A 21,324-nucleotide genomic window follows, 5' to 3' on the forward strand; every position below is an offset into this window, starting at 1 on the left:
AAGCCAAACAAAGTCACATAACGTATACAGAGATTAACATTATCATCAATTTCAATAAAATATAAATATATATGAATTGTTAGTGTAAAATTTATGCATACTTAGTATATCCTATGTTATTTATTTGTATATATTTATCGTGAGTCAATGATCATTAAATATAAATACATATACATGTTGAATGGTGCAATTATATATATAAACATTATACATATTAATATATACATTTTTTCTCATCTAATAAAGTAGTAAATGTTGCTCCTTCTAGAATATTAATTGCTATTTACAAAAAACAATTTATGTAGCCAATTGATGAGGTAATACCATGAATGTTCACACCATATCTAAATTTAGTCAGCAAATATTAAGGAAGGGAAATTGTTGAGAATTCAATTCAGCCTTCTCCTCTACTCCAAATATAAATGTAAATATTATTTCCTAATTTTTATGATATCTACTTTTTTTAAATAATATAATATCAGGAAATCCATTCATAAGTAGCGAACTTTTACAGTTTTATTTAACATTGAATGTCAATAAATAAAACTATATAATTAATTAAACTGACCTTATTACAAACTGTTATATTTCATAACTTAAGATTGTAGTTGAAAAAGGTAGCAAATGTTTATTAATATTATTACAAATCTTAAGTTGGTCACTAAAAATAGAGGGAGTATATAATAGGTCCTCTATCCCAAGATAATTATGTTCACATATACCTAGTTAACTAAATTATATAGAATAATATGAAAATATTAATTTATATTATTATAGTATTTTTTTTTAATGAAGTTAAATTTTTTAATTGAATTAAAACGTGGAATGAGACAAGAACAGGGGCAGGTTATCCCTATCCTATATAATATGTATACCTAAGACGTGTTCAGCTTAGGTTGAACTCAATTTGATACTGTCGGAGTATTTGGATTGGACTAGAGTGGAGTTAACATGAATAATAATATAATTATATAAATTGAAGAATATGAATAATCAAATCATAGAATTAGGGAGATGAAAAATTAAAACTAATAAAATATACTATAATACAATTTTAGAATAAATAGTAGCAATAGAATAAATAGTAGCAATACAAATATTTGAACCCTTTGAATTAAGACTTCAAGAATACGTCACACTTATTGCCATACAAATGTGTCTGTAATTTATATATAGCGTGTTTCTTACCTGATAGATAATATTAATTAATCTTTTAAGGTGGAGATAAAACACTAAAACAATGCTTAAAAAGAGTAATGGAAGCATATTAATTCTAAATCACATATTGAGACTTGTATAACATTTTTTCCAATTTAAAAAAAGCTAGAAATATTGTTTTAATATTTTATCTTATTTTTATGTTTGAATTTGGTCCTTTAATTAAGAAGAAAAAAAACTTCAATTTTGTCCTTAATTTGCCATTTTGTCTTATAATAAGATTTGATTTTTATTAGAATATACCAACTCCTGGCTCTGATTTCTTTCTGTCATTTGGAAACTGGATTTTATATCATAAGGAATATCTTTGATAATTATGTTCTTCCTCTTTCTCTCTTCTTTCCATCTTAACTTTTTGTAGGAAGAGAGAAAAATACATTTAATTTTAAGGATAAAATGTTGTTATAATATAAATAAAATGATATAATTATTTTTTTATCTTTTGTTTTATAATATGTGTGAGAATAATGAGATTCAAGATTTTAGGATTAATATTTCGCTAATCATAAATAAATCTCTAACAAGAAAGATTGTTGGTTTTATTTAAGTGTAAAGTCCAAAATTAGATATGTGGAGAGAAGTGAAAGAGTTTATAAGTAGGAAAGACTCGTAAAACAAATGCCTTAATGTTTTTGGTTCAAGACGTGATATCTCACTTGTGGTTCAGCTGAAACATGATGGACTTAAGGGGGAGCGGATTGTTGAGTTTTTATTCAAATGTAAAGTCTCTCACATTGGATATGTGGGAAGGAATGAAACTTTATAAATAGAAAACACTAATGAAATTAATACCTTAAAATTTTGGTTGAAAATATCAAATAATGTATTATTCTATATTACAAATCAATTAAAATATTACTTTTTATTTTCAAAAAATTTCTTTTATTCATATATCAATTCACAAATGATAAGAAAAGAGACATCATTAACCACTCTCCTTCTTTGTCTTTCCCTTTCTTCCTTCCTCTATATATTATAACCACACAATACATCTCACACCCATTTCCCCAACACCCCAACTACAATTACCAAACACAAATAAAAAAACATCAAAATGGAAGTAATGGTGGCTCCAACACCATTTGATTTCAACTTCAACAGCAATTGTTCCTCTCCTTACATCACAGCACCTTCAAGTCCCCAACCCTTTCCTAACAACAACTTCTTCTTTAGTGCCCCCACCACCCCTACCCACTCCATCCCCTCTTCTTTCCATCACCAACAACTTAACAACAACAACAATAATGACTTTCATGCAAGGCACTCCTCCTCTTCTTTAGAACCTTCCAAAAACAATTATGACAACAACATAGACTTCGACTTCAATTCCAGTTGCCGCCTTGACAGACATTCTCTTTCAGCCGCAGAACTCTTCCACGGCGGAAAGATTAGGCCTGTCAAGGTGGCAAACAATGAATCATCTTTTCAGAAAGATGTTCAAGCAATAAAAAGTGAAGAAAAAACACAACAACAGAAACAAAATCCTAATTCAGAGGATGTTTCAGAAATTACAGTTACTGTTTCTTCCATATCAAGCAACAACAGAAAAACCATTACCTCTACCTATGCTTCATTGTTGTCATCAATTTCATTCACAAAAGGCTATAGAAAATGGAGGCTGAAGGATTTTCTACTCTTCCGAAGCGCCTCTGAGGGAAGAGGTACAAACAAGGATCCTTTAAGGAAATACACGGTTCTGTCCAAAACGACAACGTATGAGGATGTCAGGAACTCTAGTTTCCGGTCCACAGAAAGCTCCGGTTCGGTTTCGCGGCGGAGAGGACCGGTTTCGGCTCATGAGTTGCATTATACTGTGAACCGGGCTGCTTCTGAAGAATTGAGGAAAAAGACATTGTTGCCTTATAAGCAAGGGTTGTTAGGGTGCTTGGGGTTGAATGATGATGTTAATCACATGAGTAGAAGAATTGGGTCTGTGGAACGTTTATAATTCATATTCTTTGTTTGGATCTATTTTTTATTTTTCAGTTTTTATGTTATTAGTTCTGGTTTGGTTAATTAGCTTCCTGCTGCTAAAGATCCAGAGAAATTAAAATTGGATGATACTTACAAACTATAGATTCTGTACACATGGTTGTGTATATTTTTTAAAGTGAAATGTTTATTTGTACTACTAAGTTAGAGTGAGTATTAATTTATATTGGGTTGAGAGAGATGTCAAGTGTTAAATCTCAATGTACAAATTTTGGTAATTTAGACCATAGTTATATAATGTTCTCATTTACTTTATTTGTTGTATACAAAATTTATCATACTGTATCACAAGTATTAAAAGAGAGTCTTATAAAATTAATGTAAAAAGTGTGAACTACGGTATCTAACTAAATCACACAATTATGATATATATAAGGAGGGGATCTACTTATAAAATATATATATATATTAGTCATCAATTTTATGAAAATCTAATGGTTCATGTCATTTATAATTATTAAATTTTTATAAAATGGATGAATAATATACGGATACATTGTATTTGATAGTTTGCTGTTCTTGTCAAGAGGATAGGTTTGAGATTACTAATTTTGAGTCCGAAATACATCAACAAGTTATAACTTGCCTACAGGCTACAACTCTCTTTCTTTGCATGAATTCAGAACCTTTTTGCTTTGGTGGAAAATAAGGGCACTTGTGAAACTATATATTATGCTCTGTTTTATAACTAGGCTTTATTTTCTACTACCAAACACCTGTTACTATGCTTGATAAAGAGTATTCAAATCGGAAGTTCAATGTTAGATACTTTAGCTTTGGCGAATGGTACTCGTTTGTCCAAGTGAAAAAGTATATCTGGACAATGATCACAGGGCATGCATGCTTAGCTAAAAGCTTAAAAGAGTAAATAAGAACTTTAATAATGTGGATAAATATAAGCATGAGATAAGAAAAGAAAGTTAATTCTACGTCACTAAATATCTCTTCTCATATGAGAAAGATCTCATTTTTAGTCACTAAAATTAAGATACTTTATCTTAATTAAAAATCTCTATTCTACAGAAAACATATTTATAAGGCCTAACTATATATTTGCTGTTTGTACGATAACAAAAGGTGAAGAAGATTCAGGTGGGATGAAAATGAAGAGAAATTAGATGTTGAAAAAAATGCAATTAATTAAGGTAAAACCCACAAGATGTTACTATAATTTCCAATAAATTTATAATAAAATATTCTTACTTGGATAGATTTATATAACTAGCTTTAATAAATTAGTGTTGAAAAATGATTATGGGAACTGGGAGAAAGAAACTATAACCTATTCCATGATCACAATTCATTTGACTCCATCATGAAACTTCAAGATAACTTCTCCTTAATGGGCATTAAGTGGTAGAGACAAAAAGTCAGTCTTTTCACAAAGATAGTTATTTACTTTATTAACTTGAATTACACTTCTTTGACTGGTTTTTTTTCCCTTATCAATATCTTTGACTGGTTTCTTTAAGTTTTTTAACCTTAAACATAACGTTGTTGCAAAGAGTAAAAAAAAATCATTGTTGTAAGTAGTAGTGCTAAAGCTGGGTATAGTGCTATGACACAGGATCCATGAAATGTTGTGGCTGATACTTGAAGGGGTGGGAGTACGGAATACCTACCAACTTACTAATGAAATTTTATTGTGACAAGGTTGTAATAAGTATTGCCCAAAATCCTATACAACATGACCACACTAAGCATGTGGAGGTTGATAAGCACACCATAAAAAAGAAGAGTGATGGTAAATCTGCAATAACAAACAGAAGCAAAATGTCCAGGCTTGTAGAAGGTTTGACAGAACACATTTGATCTTTGACCACTTGGAGAAATATATGATCAAAATAGCGGTTGCAATCACAATATCGGAAACTCCTAAAACCTTGACATTTCAGACAATTATAAACAAATGTGGTCATGATACAGTTTCAGCGACTCCCTAAACCTTAATATATTAATATCTTGTAACAGTTGCAGATTAAGATTTAAAATCTTGATGGCGATTTTCCTCTCTAGATCATCCCATACAGAACCTTCCACCTCTGTAATTGAAGTGGCGACATTTTGATGCAAATGTTGTTCAAGGAACCAATATTAGTAACAGTTTGAAGTAGCACCTTTAGAGCGTTTTTCAATTATTGATTCTTGAGCTAATATAGTGTATGAATCCAACCTTGAACTTGTAGCCATAGTAGTTAAACTTGCGATTTAACTCGTAGGATCGATAGATCTTACGAGTTTTTAAGAACTAACGAGTCGCGTGCCCACTTTGAATGCGATATGACCACTGCTGGTGAGATCGTCGGGGAAGAGTGTAAGATCGTAAAATCGCCCAAGATCTTACAACTTTTTGTTTTTATGGCAAAAGCCCCAAATTGTAAAATTTCAATCTTCTAGAACTGTATAGAAGGGAAACCATGACCCAAAATCATTTGACTCGCCCAAAATTTTCTATACCCTAAATTGCTAGATAACAAACGTACCATACCAGAAATTGATTCTCATAGAAGTTCCTCCCATCTTCACTTTCATAAAGTAAGTTTTCCTTCTTCATCTTCAACATGCTCATTGTGTTCTCTTTGAAAAAATTATGCTCACTTTCTCTCTCTTTGAACAAATATCACTACCCTTGCTCTCTCTTCTTAGAATAAATTATGCTTGGTGTACGTGACTAGGGATGACAAAAAAACTCGACCTGTGAGTTCCCATGGAAATACCTGCAACGGGTACCCACAATAATAGCTTATGAGCGGGAGCGGGTTTTGTGATACCCGTCTCGTGGGTACCCGCAAACTTATATATTTAGTTTTTAGTTAAACTTTTATATATATTTATTATTATTTTAATATTATATATAATATTCTTTATTATTATTTCACAATAAATTACACATATTTGACTATGAAAATAAATTTATAATATATCATATTATTCATGTAACAATTATTTTTACATATTGATTATTACAAATTATATAAATATATAATTAAAATTAAAAACTCGTTGGGTACCCACAAATATCCGCTACCCGCACGAGTACCGGTAAATATTGCGGGTTTGGGCACGGGAAAGCACTACTTGCGCCCGTTGCCATCCCTATACGTGACAACACAGATTTGAAGTACATGCCGAGGAGCCCCTTGATCGTCATGGGTGTTGTGGATTTCAAGGGATTCAAGAAGAAAACGATGAATTCGATAAATAAGGGTAGGAATTCTTATGAACAAATGAAAAGAATTCAAACAATCTTATTTCTTCAAGATCAATAATACAAGAGAATGTGTTTAGAAGAGAGAATTGAACTTTCTAAAAATGGAAAACTGAAACTAACTAACTATTACAACATGCTATTTATAGTCTAACGATTTCTAACTACATTAACTGGTTTGACAGCTTGACACTTCATTTGACACTTCTTATCACAGATTCACTCACATCATTACCCTCCCCTTGAAAGCATATTTGCCCTCAAGGACAAAAATTTGGAAACCTCTTGCAAAAATCATAGTAGAATTCCCATGAAGCATCTTCAATTAGTTGATGTTTCCACTTTACCAAGACCTCAGTCATTGCTTGCCCTTTTATTTTAACTATGATTCTATCAAGAATAAGCTCAGGCTCTTTGTCAACAAAAACTTCTGAAAAATACAAAGGCATATCTCTAGAAATAACAGTCTGCCCTACATGCTTTTTGAGTTGAGATACATGAAAGATATTGTGAATCTTAGCATGTTCTGGAAGCTGCACCTTATAAGCCACTGCCCCAACCTTGTTGAGAATTGAAAAAGGTCCAAAATATTTTAGTACAAGATTCTCATTCACCCTAGCTGCCATTGAGACATGCTTGTAAGAATGTAACTTAACATAAACCAAGTCCTCTTCATTAAATTTCCTATCACTCCTACTTCTATCAACTAACTGTTTCATTCGATCTTGGGCTCTCTTAAGATGAAATTTAAGCACCTTCAACATTTCTTCTCTTTTAGCCAAACTCCTGTCTACTAACTGAACCTTTGACTCCCTAGGTAAGTAAGGCAAGTAGGTAGGAGGAGGTTGTCCATAAACCACTTCATATGGAATAGCTTGTATAGAAGTGTGGAAAGTAGTATTGTACCACCATTCAGCCAAGTCAGCCACTTTGACCACTGTTGTGGAGTATCATCACACATGCACCTTAAGTATGTCTCCAAGCACTTATTTACTACATCAGATTGGCCTTGTTTGAGGATGATAAGAAGTAGATAACTGTAATTGAGCACCCTGAAAAGCCATGAGCTCTTGCCAAAATCTGCTAATGAACACTGGATCCTTGTCACTTGTGATAGAACTTGGAAACCCATGTAGTTGAAGACATGATCCATGAAAGCTTGAGCTACAATGCTATCAGTATAAGGGTGAGAAAGCTATATGAAGTGAGCAACCTTGCTTAGCCTATCTACTACCACATAGATGACTTATTTCCCATGAGAATTTGGTAATCCTTCAATAAAGTCCATGGTAATGTGTTGTCAGACATGATCAGGGATAGACAAGGGTTGTAAAAAACCAGGATAAGCAGCTGTATCATACTTGAATCTCTGTCAAATGGAACATTGATGAATGAAGGTTTTAACATCCTTGTTCAAACCCCTCCAATATAGCACAACCTTGATCCTCTAGGCAGTGGCATTTCTACCTAAGTGTCCCTCTGGTGCTGCCTTATGAAACCACTACAACAATTCTTGCCTCAATGAAGCATCCTTACCCACCACCAATTTACTCTTTCTTCTCAACTCCAAGTCATCCCAAGTATAATGTTTATGCTTAGCAGATCCTGTTTGTAATTGCACTAATTAGCCTCTAAAGGCTATCCTCACTATCCCAAGTCTTCTTAATTCTATCTAACAACTCTGAATCCATGGCATGTACTAATAATGTTTGACATTCACTGCCTTCCAATCGTGATAAGGCATCAACAACTACATTCTCCTTTCCAAGCTTATACTCAATGGAGAAATCAAATTCCATGAGTTTCACCAACCATTTTTGTTGAAATTCAGTTGTTAGTCTTTGATCCAGCATATACTTCAAACTCCTATGATCAATCTTGATGATGAAGTGTTTGTTCAACAAATAGTGCCTCCATTTCTGAACTGCAAATACACAGCTATCAGTTCCTTCTCATAGGTTGACGGTGATTGTTGTTGTTGATTCAACATTCTACTAATAAAAGCAATATGATGATTGTTCTGCATCAACACAGCACCTACCCCTTGCCTTGATGCATCTACCTCTAATGTGAATTGTTGTGAAAAATCTGGTAGAGCCAAAACAAGAGCAGTTGTCAACAATTCCTTCAATTGCTCAAATGCATTTTTGGCTTCAATAGACCATACGAATTTGTATTTTTCAACATTTTAGTGAATGGCTTGGCTACAGTACCATATCATTTGACAAACCTTCTATAGTAACCAGCTAGGCCCTTGAATCCTCTCAATTGTTTGATTGTTTGAGGAAGAGGCCTATTCGGCACTGCACTAATTTTTGCAGGATCAGTAGCCACACCTTGACCTAATATGAAATAACCCAAATATTCAACTTTTTTGACCCAAAAATAGCACTTAGATTACTTGGCAAATAAATGATGCTTTCTCATCATTGCAAGAACTAACTCTAAGTGGTTCAAATGTTCTCTTAGTGTGCTGTTGTAGATAAATATGTCATCAAAGAAAGCAGATAGGAATTTTCTAAGGAAGTCCTTGAAAACTGAGTTCACCAAACTTTGAAATGTAGCTGGTGCATTTGTAAGCCCAAAATGCATTACCAAATATTCAAAATGACCACTATGTGTTCTGAATACAGTCTTATGAATATCATTTGGACTCATTCTTACTTAATGGTACCTTGCCCTCATGTCAATTTTAGAGAAGATACTAGAGCCATGTAATTCATCCATAAGGTCTTCAACTAGAGGAATGGGAAATCCATCCTTAATTATGCCCTTGTTTAAATCTCTATAATCCACACATAGCCTCCAAGTACCATCCTTTTTCCCAACTAGAACCACTAGACTTGCATAAGGACTAATGCTATTTTTGATTACACCAGAATTCTTAATCTCCTAAATCAATTTATCAATAACATCCTTTTGTTCCTTAGCATACCTATATGGCCTTTTATTCACAGAATCCATGTGATGCATCAAGGGAATTTTGTGATCATGCTCTACCCTCCTAGGAGGCCATTGATTAGGAGAAACAAAGACATCAACATACTTTTGTAGACTGCATTCAATATAAGGATCCAATTCCGCTATGTTTGCATGAGTAGTAAGTGAATGCAGAATGAATCCTTCTTGATTCCCCACCTGAATCATTGACAAATGCACCCCTTTCTCCATGGTCTTTTCAAACTGTTGTGCCCTCACAGTTTTGCATTCCACTTGTGTTGCCTCTCTCAACACATGCATCTTCCCTTGCAAATAAAACTTCATAGTCAGTTTATCAAAATTCCATGTGATGTCTCTTAGAGTGATGAGTCACTCAATGCCTAACACAACATTGCAACACCCTAGTGGAAGTAGCATTACATCTAAGGTGAAGGTACTCTGTTGAAGTGTCCAACTAAAGTTCCTCACCATTGAAGATATAGGTACCTTTGTGCCATCTACTACTGTGACTAGGACAGGTTTAAGTTTTTCAATCATGCATCCAATTTTTTCAGCTACTTGTCTATTTAGAAAGTTTGGGTGCTACCACTATCAATCAAAATATGCATAGGTTTTTGCTGGTATCTCCCTGTGACCCTCATGGTTCTGAAGTTAGCCACACTCGTTAGAGCATTAACAGATATGTGAGGCTCATCACCTGGGTTGACAACCAAATCTTGGGCCTTAATAGGCTCAATATTATCTCCTTCCACTTCATCTACTTCCAACAAATGAATTTGTAGCTTCTTATGGGACAAGCTATGTTCTGATGTGTAAGGTTCATCACAAAAGTAACAGAATCCTTTAGCTCTTCTATTATTCATGTAAGTTGGGGTCAAAGTCTTGCTAAATCTTGGCTTTTCTTTCAACAATTTTGAACCATTAGCCATTGAAGACTTAAGATTGAGCAAAGGTCTTCCTCCCATATTTGTATTAACATAAATTTTGGGTTTCATAGTAGGATGGATATTAGGACTAACAACCTCATATAACTTGGCCAAGGTGAATGCTTTTCGTACTGTTTGGGGCTGGAACATTCTCATTATCATTTGCACTTTAGTCTTCAACCCTCCTAAGAAGGAACTCAAGATGTAATCTTCTGACAAATCCATCCTTGTGATTATAGCATCAAACTCTTCATGGTAGTTAGCAAATGTACCCTTTTGTCTCAACCTCATCAACTCTGCCATAGGGTCATCATAAACCTCCCCGAATCTTTCAATCATGGTCTTCACATATTCCCTCCATGTGGGCAGCAAATTTACCCACATAGACCTCACATACGCATGATGACACTTAAGTGCCTTCCCCTCAAACAATTTCACCTTAAAATCCTCTGGTGTATTATCCACCATGAAATACGTTTCACATTGATATAATCACTCCTTCATATTAGCTCCATCAAATCTAGGGAATTCAATCCTAGACAATCGTGTATGATATGCATATTGGTATGGATTAGTACGTTCACTTGTTGTATGGTTGTGATCACGATCCCCAAGGCTAGATTTATTTGTTAAGGACGAGCCTTCTGGTGCTGCTGTATTCTGCCTTAGCCCTTCCTCGATTGATTGCTTAACAGATTCATTCATAGACTTTTGCAAGGAGTACATCAATTCCTCTATGCCTAGCTCCAATTTTTTTGAGATTCGTTTCTCCAACCATTCTTCAATTTCTCTTGCTGCAACTTGCATATGTGTGGATTCCGCCATCCTTCCCTAGAAAAAAAAGCTCTAGATACCAATTGTTATGGGTGTTGTGGAATTCAAGAAGAAAACGACGAATTCACTGAATATGGGTAGGAATTCTTATGAAAAAATGAGAAGAATTCGAACAATCTTATTCCTCCGAGATCAAGAATGCAAGAGAATGTGTTTAGAAGAGAGAATTCAAAACTTTCTAAAAATGGAAAACTCAAACTAACTAACTATTACAACATGCTATTTATAGCCTAACGATTTCTAACTACATTAACTGCTTTGACAGCTTGACACTTCACTTGGCACTTCTCATCACAGATTCACCCACATCATTGATGAGATTAATGAAGGCTCATCGAAGATGACTATCTTGATATTCCCTTGCGTGATTTGATTTATTGATTTAGATGTTAGGTTCTTATACTTGCTTGTGTTTTTTGTTGTCAAACACTTTACTTGATTGTGTTGACATGTTAGTTTTGCAATTATATAAGACTAATACTTTAATATGTATATAATTTGATGTTGAAGTTTAAGTTTTATCTAATGATATTTGTTAATTTTTTTATTTATAGCAATGGAGAAAGTTAAAGTTTTTACTATTTTGTGTATATGTATATATAAAAAAAATTCAATATTTGGTAAGATCTTACGATATGTGTTACGATCACACGTTTTACGTTTTCTTCTATCCCTTTCTATCTTACGTAAGATCTCGATCTTGTCAACTATGCTTGTAGCTACTACAAATGCATCAATTATTTAAGAATGATCTCAACAGGTTCTTTAGTTGAAACAAAATGACCAAAAAATGTTAGTGCATCAACAAGAGCCATGATTCAAAGGATGTGCTTACTGATTGCACGATTCCCTTTAGTGGTGTTCCTCTGTTCTGATTTGTGCTCTGGCTGATTGTCTCTCTTGTTTGAGAGGCCAAACAGAACAGTAGTTGAGACCAGACTTGCCATGAATATTTGCCACAAGCTACTCCAAAGACATGGAGGAGAGTAACCATGATCCATGAGACTAGAAGTTGATCTTGCTGCTCCAAAAGATTGTAAGCAACAATAGTTATGTTGTTATTCTCAGCAATATCATCTTCTGGTGTAGAAAATTTTAATTGAACTTCTTCAACACCAGCTATAAACTCATGCAATTTGTGCCCTCCGATAGCAAACCAATCAGGAAAAGTTCAAAGATCAATACCTTGTCAATGGACATGATTTATGATAGAAGATTATGTGTTCGATCCATATAGCAGACCTCATCTAGTGGGACTAAGGCTCGATTGTTATTGTTGGTAATTGGACGTAACCAACAAAGATGACAGTTTCATAGCAGATTGTCAATTTGGTGATGAACATTTCCCTGGTGGGAAAAATCAGTTCTTCATAAGGCAAATGGTTGAAGGTGATGAAAGGGAACAATATGCAAGGCTTTGGGATTATGCTTATTAGCTACTCACAAGCAACCCCAGTTCAATAATTAAATAGAGTGTCATTCCTACTCCTGATGCCTCACCATAATTTGAGAGGTTTTATGTCTGCCTTGATGCATGCAAGAATTGTTTCCTGCCAGGGTGCACACCATTTACAGGCCTAGATGGTTGCTTTTTGGAGGGCTATTTTGGAGGCCAAATCCTCTGAACAGTGGGTAAAGATTTCAAATATTTGTGACTGTTTCTGATATTGTACATGTGGAGAACACAGAAAACTGGAAATGGTTCCTCACATTGCTTCATGAGGACCTTGGGAATTGCATAGGGGAAAAATGGACCTTCATGTCTGATATGCAAGAAGGTAGTGGACTTATATGAATAATATAATATTTTTTGTTACCCACTAAATTGAATTAAGTAATGTAAAGTAAGAGACTGAAATGTGCTATGCATATGTGGAATTCTTTTACTAGCACATTCAAGGACAAGGAATTGAGGGGTGTTGCTTGGGAGTGTGCAAGAGGAACCAATGTCTCCCAATATGATACTATCATGGAGAATTAGAAGATACCTGAACAAGTGCCCTGTAGAGTCAAGGACCAAGGCAGACAATATCACAAACAACTTAAATTATGTATCCAATGCAATTGACCTTTGAAGTATTGGTATTAATAGTTTTGGTACTATTAGTACTGATATAGTTTATTTTTGGTTATGATGTAGGTGTTAAATTCAAAGATTGTTAACATGAGCGGGAAGATTACCATCGAATTCAGCAACAATACAATAAAGCAGGTTGGATAAGGAAAAAATGGAAAGCAGCCTGCAGCCTCCAGAAACAAGCATGGGTAGGTGATAGTTCTGGAATTAGGTATGGTGTATATGGACCCGAAGGCAATGTGAATGTCGATATCTCAAGCAAGCTTGCACTAGCCGGTTCTAGCAATTGTCAGGGATATCATGCCATTGCAGCCATTGCTTTCAGGAATACAAGGTCAGAGGATAATTGTGCTGGTTGGCCTACAATGGGGTCTTATAATGATACACGTTGGTGGTTTGTTTAGCCTTGAGTTAGCCTATAGTATTGGGAGAGAGGCCATACCCTGCACTTGTGCCACCTCTGATTAAGCCCTTGTTAGACCAAAGAAATGTTGGAGAAAAGAAGGAGAAACCTCTTAACCTAAAAACAAACTAATAAGGCAGGTTGCTAAGATACATTGTTCAAGGTGTGGTTTTCAGGGCACAACAAAAATGGGTGTAAGTATCAGGGTGTAGAAAAAATGCCAAAGTGGATGAAAAAGCAGAAAACAATTGAATCTACACCTACTTCCTAAACCACAGCCAATGAGATATTCATTTATGGCTATTTCATTCTTTTATATATGCTATGGCTATTTCATTCTTCTATACATGCTATGGATAAATACATATTTACACACTTCTCAACTCTAAGGGATCTGAACATCCACCATCCACTGCAGTGGGTCCAAGTTTTAGGGCACCAACACCACCAAACCCATCTCAGAGACAACCACCACCTCAAACACAGATTGCATAGTCCTACTTTTAAGGCACCACCACCGAGGCAGCAACCACAAACTGTAGCAGTTCCAAACAGTGTAGTTAGTATTGTGAATCGTTAGACCTATTTTTCAATTATGAATCTTATGGTGAATAGTAAGATTCATGATTAATAACAAACATATTAAAATAAGAGAATAAAGTATCTCCTGGTATAAGGAGGAAAGTTATTTCCTCTAGCCACTAAAATCATGATATGTATCATATTTAATCATTTTCTATACAATATTTCTAAAACTAAACAAAATAGTACACGTGTCCTACTTTTACTGGCTATAGGAGATAAATTATCTCCTTATATGAGGAGATACTTAATTCTCTTAAAATAATTCATAACATAAGCCATAACACTCATAAAAATAAAAATACTATATCAAATAACACAAGATCAAGTCATAATATAAAGGTCATATATCATAATCCATAAGTCATAATAGCAGAATTGCACAACTACACAAGTTTATCTATAATACTTATATAATTATATACATTATTATGCATATATAAATATTTATACAATTATATTTATGTATAATATATCATATATATATAGATAAAACAAGTAAGATGAAGTAGAAAGTGTTAAGAAGAATGAAATTTGAAAGTTGTCTTAGGTTGTACGTGTGTTTTGGGCCAAGTGTGGGTGAAATTTTATTTTGCTGGTGAAAGAAGTGTTTGGGCAGTAAATTTGGTCCACTGTGTGAGTAAAAGTGTAAAAGAGTGAGTTAAAAATGGGAATGAGTGTTTGGGTACTACTGCTAATGTGAGACCTAATGAACTGAGGCCATATGTGAGGCCACATGCGAGTACTACTGCTAATGTGAGGCCACATGTGAGTGTTGCTGCCATGTGAGAGCACGACCAACATCTGTATGATGGTTGCTACCAGAAATGGTGTTCAATCCTATACCAAAGTATATAATCATCTAATCTAAAGAATATAATCACCACCACCCTGCAGTATGCTCAGCCGATTTTTGCGATTGTCTCTCAGCCTTAACGAACAACAAGGCAGTGTGCATTTTCCCACCCAACTTTTCGATCAATCCTGTAAGGATTTGGATATGTTGAATTCCCAGAACTCGGGTGCAATGTTCCCTCAACTTGACAATTATACTCTCAATAACACGAACTTATATAAAAAATCAGCATTTTAAGCATCCCATAGACAGGCTTCAAAATTTAAAACATAATGGCCAGACCTTCTATTGATTTTTATAAACAAAGAAAATTAAGTTCTCAGAACAATGCATTGGCAACCCAAAATCCTTCGAAACAATGCTTTCAGAAAAAGAGAAAGCATGGCAAGTTCAGAACCACATTCTTTAGAAATGGCAATTTGATATCCAGTAAAAGAAAGTAAAAAATTGGGTGGGAATTTAGAACAAAAAGGGCCGAATAGTGAAAGCAGGAGCAAACCAGAAGGGAGTTCTTCCATGCAAAATTCTTTGCCAACATACTCCTCTTTGCTTGCACAGTCTTTGCACGGACAGAACTCTTCGAGTGCTGGGAGTTCTCCGCATTCAGAGTTTTTCACGTTCTGGGCTGGGAGTTATTTGACTACACAAGGAGAAGGGAAGGAGGTTCAATTATAGAACGATAGATGAAGAACAAGGCAACTCCAGCTCTTTCAAAAAAAAAAGTAGCAGGAATATTTGTCATTTGGAGTCTAAAAATTTAGTGTTGCCATCAAAAGTCACATGCTTTGCACGTGAAATACAATCTGTCTATTACTTAATTTTTACAATGCTTTACTAATAAGTAACAACAGGGGAGGTCAATGTAACCTACTCATAAACCTCAAGGCAGGTTAGTGTAATTTTTTTAACTAGAAGGTTAGCCGTTAGCAAGTGTAATTTCAACAAATCAGTTCCTTTATCAATTCAATGACTAGACCAGTATTCAAAACCTTGGGAATAAGTACTAAACAAAATCATCATTTCTTTTGAGATATTTGGTCTGATTAGAAGAGAATGACCATTACATTACATCCTTATGGATAGGGTAACAAAAATAAGGCAATAACAGAAAGTAAACTATACAAGGCCAAAATAAAAATTGAATGGAAATAAAGTCACTAGTAAATCAGGCGTTAGGAATTCATAAATGAGATAGGTGAGCAAAATGATTTACCTGGTCAAGAAGAAGGTCTTTCAGAATTGATGAGCTCCGCAAAAAAGAAATAATAAGCAACTTTCCAAACAAGGGAGAATCTTATTTCAATATTCAACATTGTAAGCTCCAACCCAGTCATTCTAGATTTAGCAAGGGACAATTCAAGTTTCAAAGGAACATGGTTAAAGGCATAAAACAAAAGATACTAGGCACTTGTTGGCGCATATGAATACTTTACACCATCAGGTAGCAGGCCATCCTTGGCCATTTCAGTTAGTATGTTTAAAACAGTATCCATGTTACCTTCTCTAAAGTTATTTTCAACAAGTGCTTTTGCTAGCTCGGCATCATGGAGCCTACAATTCGTCAATATATTTTGCACTACCTGATTTAACTCATCATCCATCCCTTCTCTAGAGAGCTCTTTAATGAGAGCAATTATAGTCACAGGATGAGAAACAAAACCACAGTGCATCATCTCCTTGTATAGATTATATGCCTTGTGAACATTTCCAGACCTACAATGTCCATGTATTATTAAATTATAAACTGCTCCATTAGGCTTATAATTCCTCTGCAGCATTGTTTCAAAAACTTGACCAGCTTCATTCATTAAACCCTTTGTGCAGAATCCTTTGACAAGACCTACCACACTCTTAAATTCATTATCACTGCAGTTTTCTATCAGAGTATTGTATGTCACATCATTTGGTATAGACTCTTCATAAAACAACTTCAGAAGAAGCTTTTTTGCTTCTCTCGTCCTAGCTTTTTTATTAAGTCCATTTATAAGTACACTATAGGTGACATCATCAGGCCAAAACCCCTTACGTATCATTTCATCATGCAAATGAAGAGCCTTGCTTAATTCACCTTCTCCACAATAAGCATTTATCAAACTAGTATATGTAAATTCATCAGGTCGGATATCCCTGTTCAGCATCTCTTGGAAGAGATCGAACGCTTCCACCAGTTTTCGCTGCTGACAGAGACCTTGTATAAGTGATGAATATGTAATAACATCAGGCAAGATACCCTTTTCAACCATCTCCATCTTCATTTGGAATGCTTTTTCTAATGCAAGATTTCGGCAAAATCCAGATATAATAGTGCTATAACTGATAACATCGGGGGACAACCCTCTCTCAACCATATCCCTTAAGATTCTCATGGCTTCTTCCATCCTCCCCAAAAAGCAATATCCATGGATAAGTGCATTATAAGTTATAATTGATGGTGAGAATCCACTAACAATCATTTCACTCAAAACCTTATAAGCTTCATTAAGCAACCCTTGCTGACAGAATCCATCAATTATAGTTGTAAAAGTTCTCTCATTAGGGCGCAGCCCTCTAGCACACATCTGATCCAAAAACTCCATCGCACGACTTAGATTCTTAGCCTTACACATACTATTGATTAGTGTGGTATAAGTAACAACATCCGGAGATAACCCCTTCCTCGCCATCTCTGCATGAAGAACAAGCGCTTGATGGAAATTTCCCGCTTTACAATACCCGTTAACAAGCGTATTATAAGTCACCTCATCAGGAGCCAAACCTCTATCATTCATCTCCTCTAACACCTCCAACGTCTCACTCATCCTCCCTTCACGACACAATCCATTCAAAACCGCATTATATGAAATCAAATTCGCTCGCACACCTTTCCTCGCCATCGCTCTCAACAACTCAAACGCATCCCCCACCCTCTTCGCCTTGCAACACGCATCAATCAAAGTATTATATGTAACCACGTTCGGCAAACACCCGTTCCCCTCCATCTCGCGCATAACAGAAAAACCCCTCTCCAGCTCCCCTCCAACAACAAACCCACGAATCATAACATTATAAGTATACACATTCGGCGAAACACCGTTCCTCACCATATCCCTAAAAACACACTCAGCATCCTTAAGAGACCCTCTAAACCTCAAAATCGCGTCGAGAATAACATTATACGACAACACACTCGGCATAAACCCGTGCTCTTTAGCTAAATTAACAATGTTAAAAGCCTTATCTATTAAATTAATCTTTGAATAAGACTTAACCACCAAATCAAATACAGCGGAACTCGAATTGCAGGCATGGTAGGAATCTCTGAGGTGTTTGAATACGACGGCACCATCCGTGTCATTTCGAGCAGTGCGAGCAACATCCTGAGCGAGGGTTTGGGCGGAGTTGTAGTACTTGAAGCGCGTGAGGATGTGGAGAGCGACGCACTTGCAATGGAGCGTGAGGAAAGGGCGCGTGTGGGCCCAGGAGAGGAATTTGAGGGTTAGGGTTTGGTCGAATTGGGATTTGAGGAGAACGTAGGAGGCAGCTTCAGGGGTAAAATGGGGAGAGAGGGATGAAAGGTTTTGAGGATGTCGTTTGAGGTATAAGATTGCTTTGTCGCCAAGTACGACGTCGTTTGGAGAAGAAGAAGAAGAGAGGGATGAAATCCAACGCTGGTTGTTGTTGGGTTTCAGAAAAAGCATTGTGGTTTTCAACATTGGAATGGGGTTTATGGGAGTTGAATATGAATCCGGTTGAAGTTTGAAGTAATAGAGATGATGGTTGAATTTTAGCATCAATCATAATTTTGAGTATATCTTTTTAAACATTCTTGAATGAAATAAAGAGTACTACACCAAAGGAAAATGGGAATTGAGGCAGTTTTCGAAATAATTCCTCACCTGTTAAACCCATCGGAAAGGCAGTTTTTAGTAGAATCTCAATTATTATAGCATCTTAAATGAAGTTGAAAATTCAGAATAAGCATACTAGGGTAATTTTATTGTTTAAAAACATAAAGTTAAAAGACTTCAGATGAGATTCTCATCAAGTCCATTGGACAATGTCTTTGATTTTAGTCATTCTACCCAAGATGACACACGATAGATTTTATGGTTTATCTTAAAAGAAAAGTTATATGTAAGTCAATAGTGTTAGTTTTTTATTTTCCCCCTCATAATTGAAAAGGGGAAAATAGTTACCAGTCGATCATACGAGTTAGCAATGATAGATAATGATTATATCATTTGAATACGTAAAAGTTGATGAATTTTATGTACAAATTTTATTTAAAATTTGAAATAGATCGTATTTTATATTTGGTGCACTTTTTTATTAAATTGAAAAAAATCAAATTATTTTATAATTAAACAACAAAGAAGGAAAAAAATAGTGTAGTTTGACTAAACTATCACATGTTTGGTGTATGTTTTGAAATATTTATGGAAGTAATGTAACCTTTTGAGGAGTAGTGAATGTCATCCATGATTTTGGTAAAATCATGGACCAGGAATGTGATTTTCTGGGAAACTCGTGCCTACCATGCACGAGTTCTATATGTCCTAACACTCCATCACTGAAGTCATGGAAAACTCGTGCATGCACAACACGAGATCTGTAGTGATGTATGACACCTGCGTGATCCCAACTCCATATATACACACTCAACCCTTCATCCAAGTCATACCGAAATCAAAAGGAAAACGCCCCGAAAATCATTTCATATTTAATATATTTAATCTCTTAGAAAAATGGGTAAATTTTTATTTCCCTTTTTTTTCTTTTATGTAACTTATAACTTATAAATGATTTTCACTTTTACTTTGTTCCATTTTCAAGACCTCACATTTTAAACCTTGCGGAAATAAAATTATTAATACATTGAAGATAATTAAATGAACACAATTCTTTTATGAATACTTCTTATTCATAAAATTCTTGAATAAATACAGAATTGTTTACAAGGCAAAATCTAATCAACGCCACAAATAAAAAAACTGAAAATACAAAGAAAATAATGTCGGGGCATTGGCATTACAAAAAGTACCTCACACTAGTTCCTATCACAACAAAACAAAAGAGAAACCTCCTAAACCGGAGGTGCACTGGAAGCCTCGCTAGGGTCTTCCTCCACCTCCGAGTCAGAAGAGATCTCAATGACCTCAACTGAATCTTCTATGCAGATAAGCTCTACACAGTTGCCGTTGTCTTCCTCCTCCTCCACTTCATCTGCTCCCCAATCCATCGAGGGGTCCAAGGTGTACCCCCTTGGCATGGCTTCGTCTGTCTCTCTTGGCATCGATCCTGATGATGAGTTCCTGATGATGAGAATCATGTTTGGGGCCAGGTTCTAACAACTTCTAGTACGCCTCAAGCTCAGCCGGTACAGAAAGTCTGGCGGTTGCAAGTCTTCGGTCGGGCAAAGTGAATGATGCCTCCCGAACTGCGTAGTAAGGTGGAAGATGCAGAACTGAGCCATTGCTTACCCAATCCAGCTCTAGGTCGCAAGGACCTGTGTAAGTGTGTCGATTATCCTTAACACTCCATGTCCCCTCTTGGGATAGTGAATCAATAACCTCGGATCAATGTTGATGAGTCCATCTGAACATGCGTACAAATACACCAGAAGAAAAGAGATGGAGTAAAACATCTATGAAAAACTTGTCATCGACGTCGTGGAATTACACGGAATAATACACCAAGACAACACACGAGTACATATATATCATGTGATCATACAATCATATAATAACGATGAATGAAGTATAAAACTTGAGAATTTAGAATTAATATTGAAGAATATCATGTATGCAATGTGATGCATGAGTCCACCATCCTTACTCCTTTATCCTCCCAATAACTATTTGGAAATAACCGAGAGTACAGTTCGTTTCCTTAACAATCCAATTTAATCGCACCAAAATTATTCCTCGCAAGGATATATAATCGATCTGTTCCAACGAAACTGTCCATTTCAGGACGGTGCCGTATCAAATACTTTTTGGGCATCCCTCTCATCGATCCTGATTGTAAAGAGGGATTGTTAGAGATCGTCTAGTTTGCGCTGTGAGGACTATTAGATCCAACTGAATACCTCATCCAGGAATACATGGGACTCGTCTCACCTAGACTCTCCCTCAAGACATTGCTGATGAATCACCACCATCAACACCGTCCCTCTCAACATCTCAGGGCTCATTCGTCTCCCTACATTTCCTATCCACTACTTCATTTTTTACCATGGATATGCACCCTAACCGAAATTAGCAAATTATGTCTTTTAATCCATCTTTTCTAGCGATCTTCCCATCCTAA

The 21,324-nt window shown here is 35.4% G+C and overlaps 2 protein-coding genes across 3 annotated transcripts; one reads left to right on the forward strand and one right to left on the reverse strand.

Annotated features, from left to right (window-relative positions):
• Positions 2,229-3,235, forward strand: LOC109360096 (homeobox protein 9). The gene has a single exon (XM_019604831.1). The coding sequence runs from the start codon at positions 2,273-2,275 to the stop codon at positions 3,164-3,166; it is 894 nt and encodes a 297-aa protein (XP_019460376.1). The 5' UTR covers positions 2,229-2,272; the 3' UTR covers positions 3,167-3,235.
• LOC109361188 (pentatricopeptide repeat-containing protein At5g39710) lies at positions 13,726-18,926 on the reverse strand. 2 transcript variants are annotated; one of them, XM_019606551.1, is made up of 2 exons: positions 16,250-18,926; positions 13,726-14,134 (listed from the first exon to the last, which is right to left on the reverse strand). In XM_019606551.1, the coding sequence occupies exon 1, from the start codon at positions 18,804-18,806 to the stop codon at positions 16,437-16,439; it is 2,370 nt and encodes a 789-aa protein (XP_019462096.1). In that variant the 5' UTR covers positions 18,807-18,926; the 3' UTR covers positions 13,726-14,134; positions 16,250-16,436. The 2 variants fall into 2 exon arrangements, with proteins under 2 accessions (XP_019462096.1, XP_019462095.1); XM_019606550.1 differs by lacking the exon at positions 13,726-14,134 and adding an exon at positions 15,363-15,676.

This window comes from Lupinus angustifolius, chromosome LG11, assembly GCF_001865875.1.
Source record: "Lupinus angustifolius cultivar Tanjil chromosome LG11, LupAngTanjil_v1.0, whole genome shotgun sequence".
Lineage (NCBI taxonomy): Eukaryota > Viridiplantae > Streptophyta > Magnoliopsida > Fabales > Fabaceae > Lupinus > Lupinus angustifolius.

Coding starts and splice junctions, on each gene's coding strand:
- LOC109360096 (XM_019604831.1), top strand. CDS start 2,273: ATGGAAGTAATGGTGGCTCCAACACCATTTGATTTCAACTTCAACAGC.
- LOC109361188 (XM_019606551.1), bottom strand. CDS start 18,806: ATGCTAAAATTCAACCATCATCTCTATTACTTCAAACTTCAACCGGAT.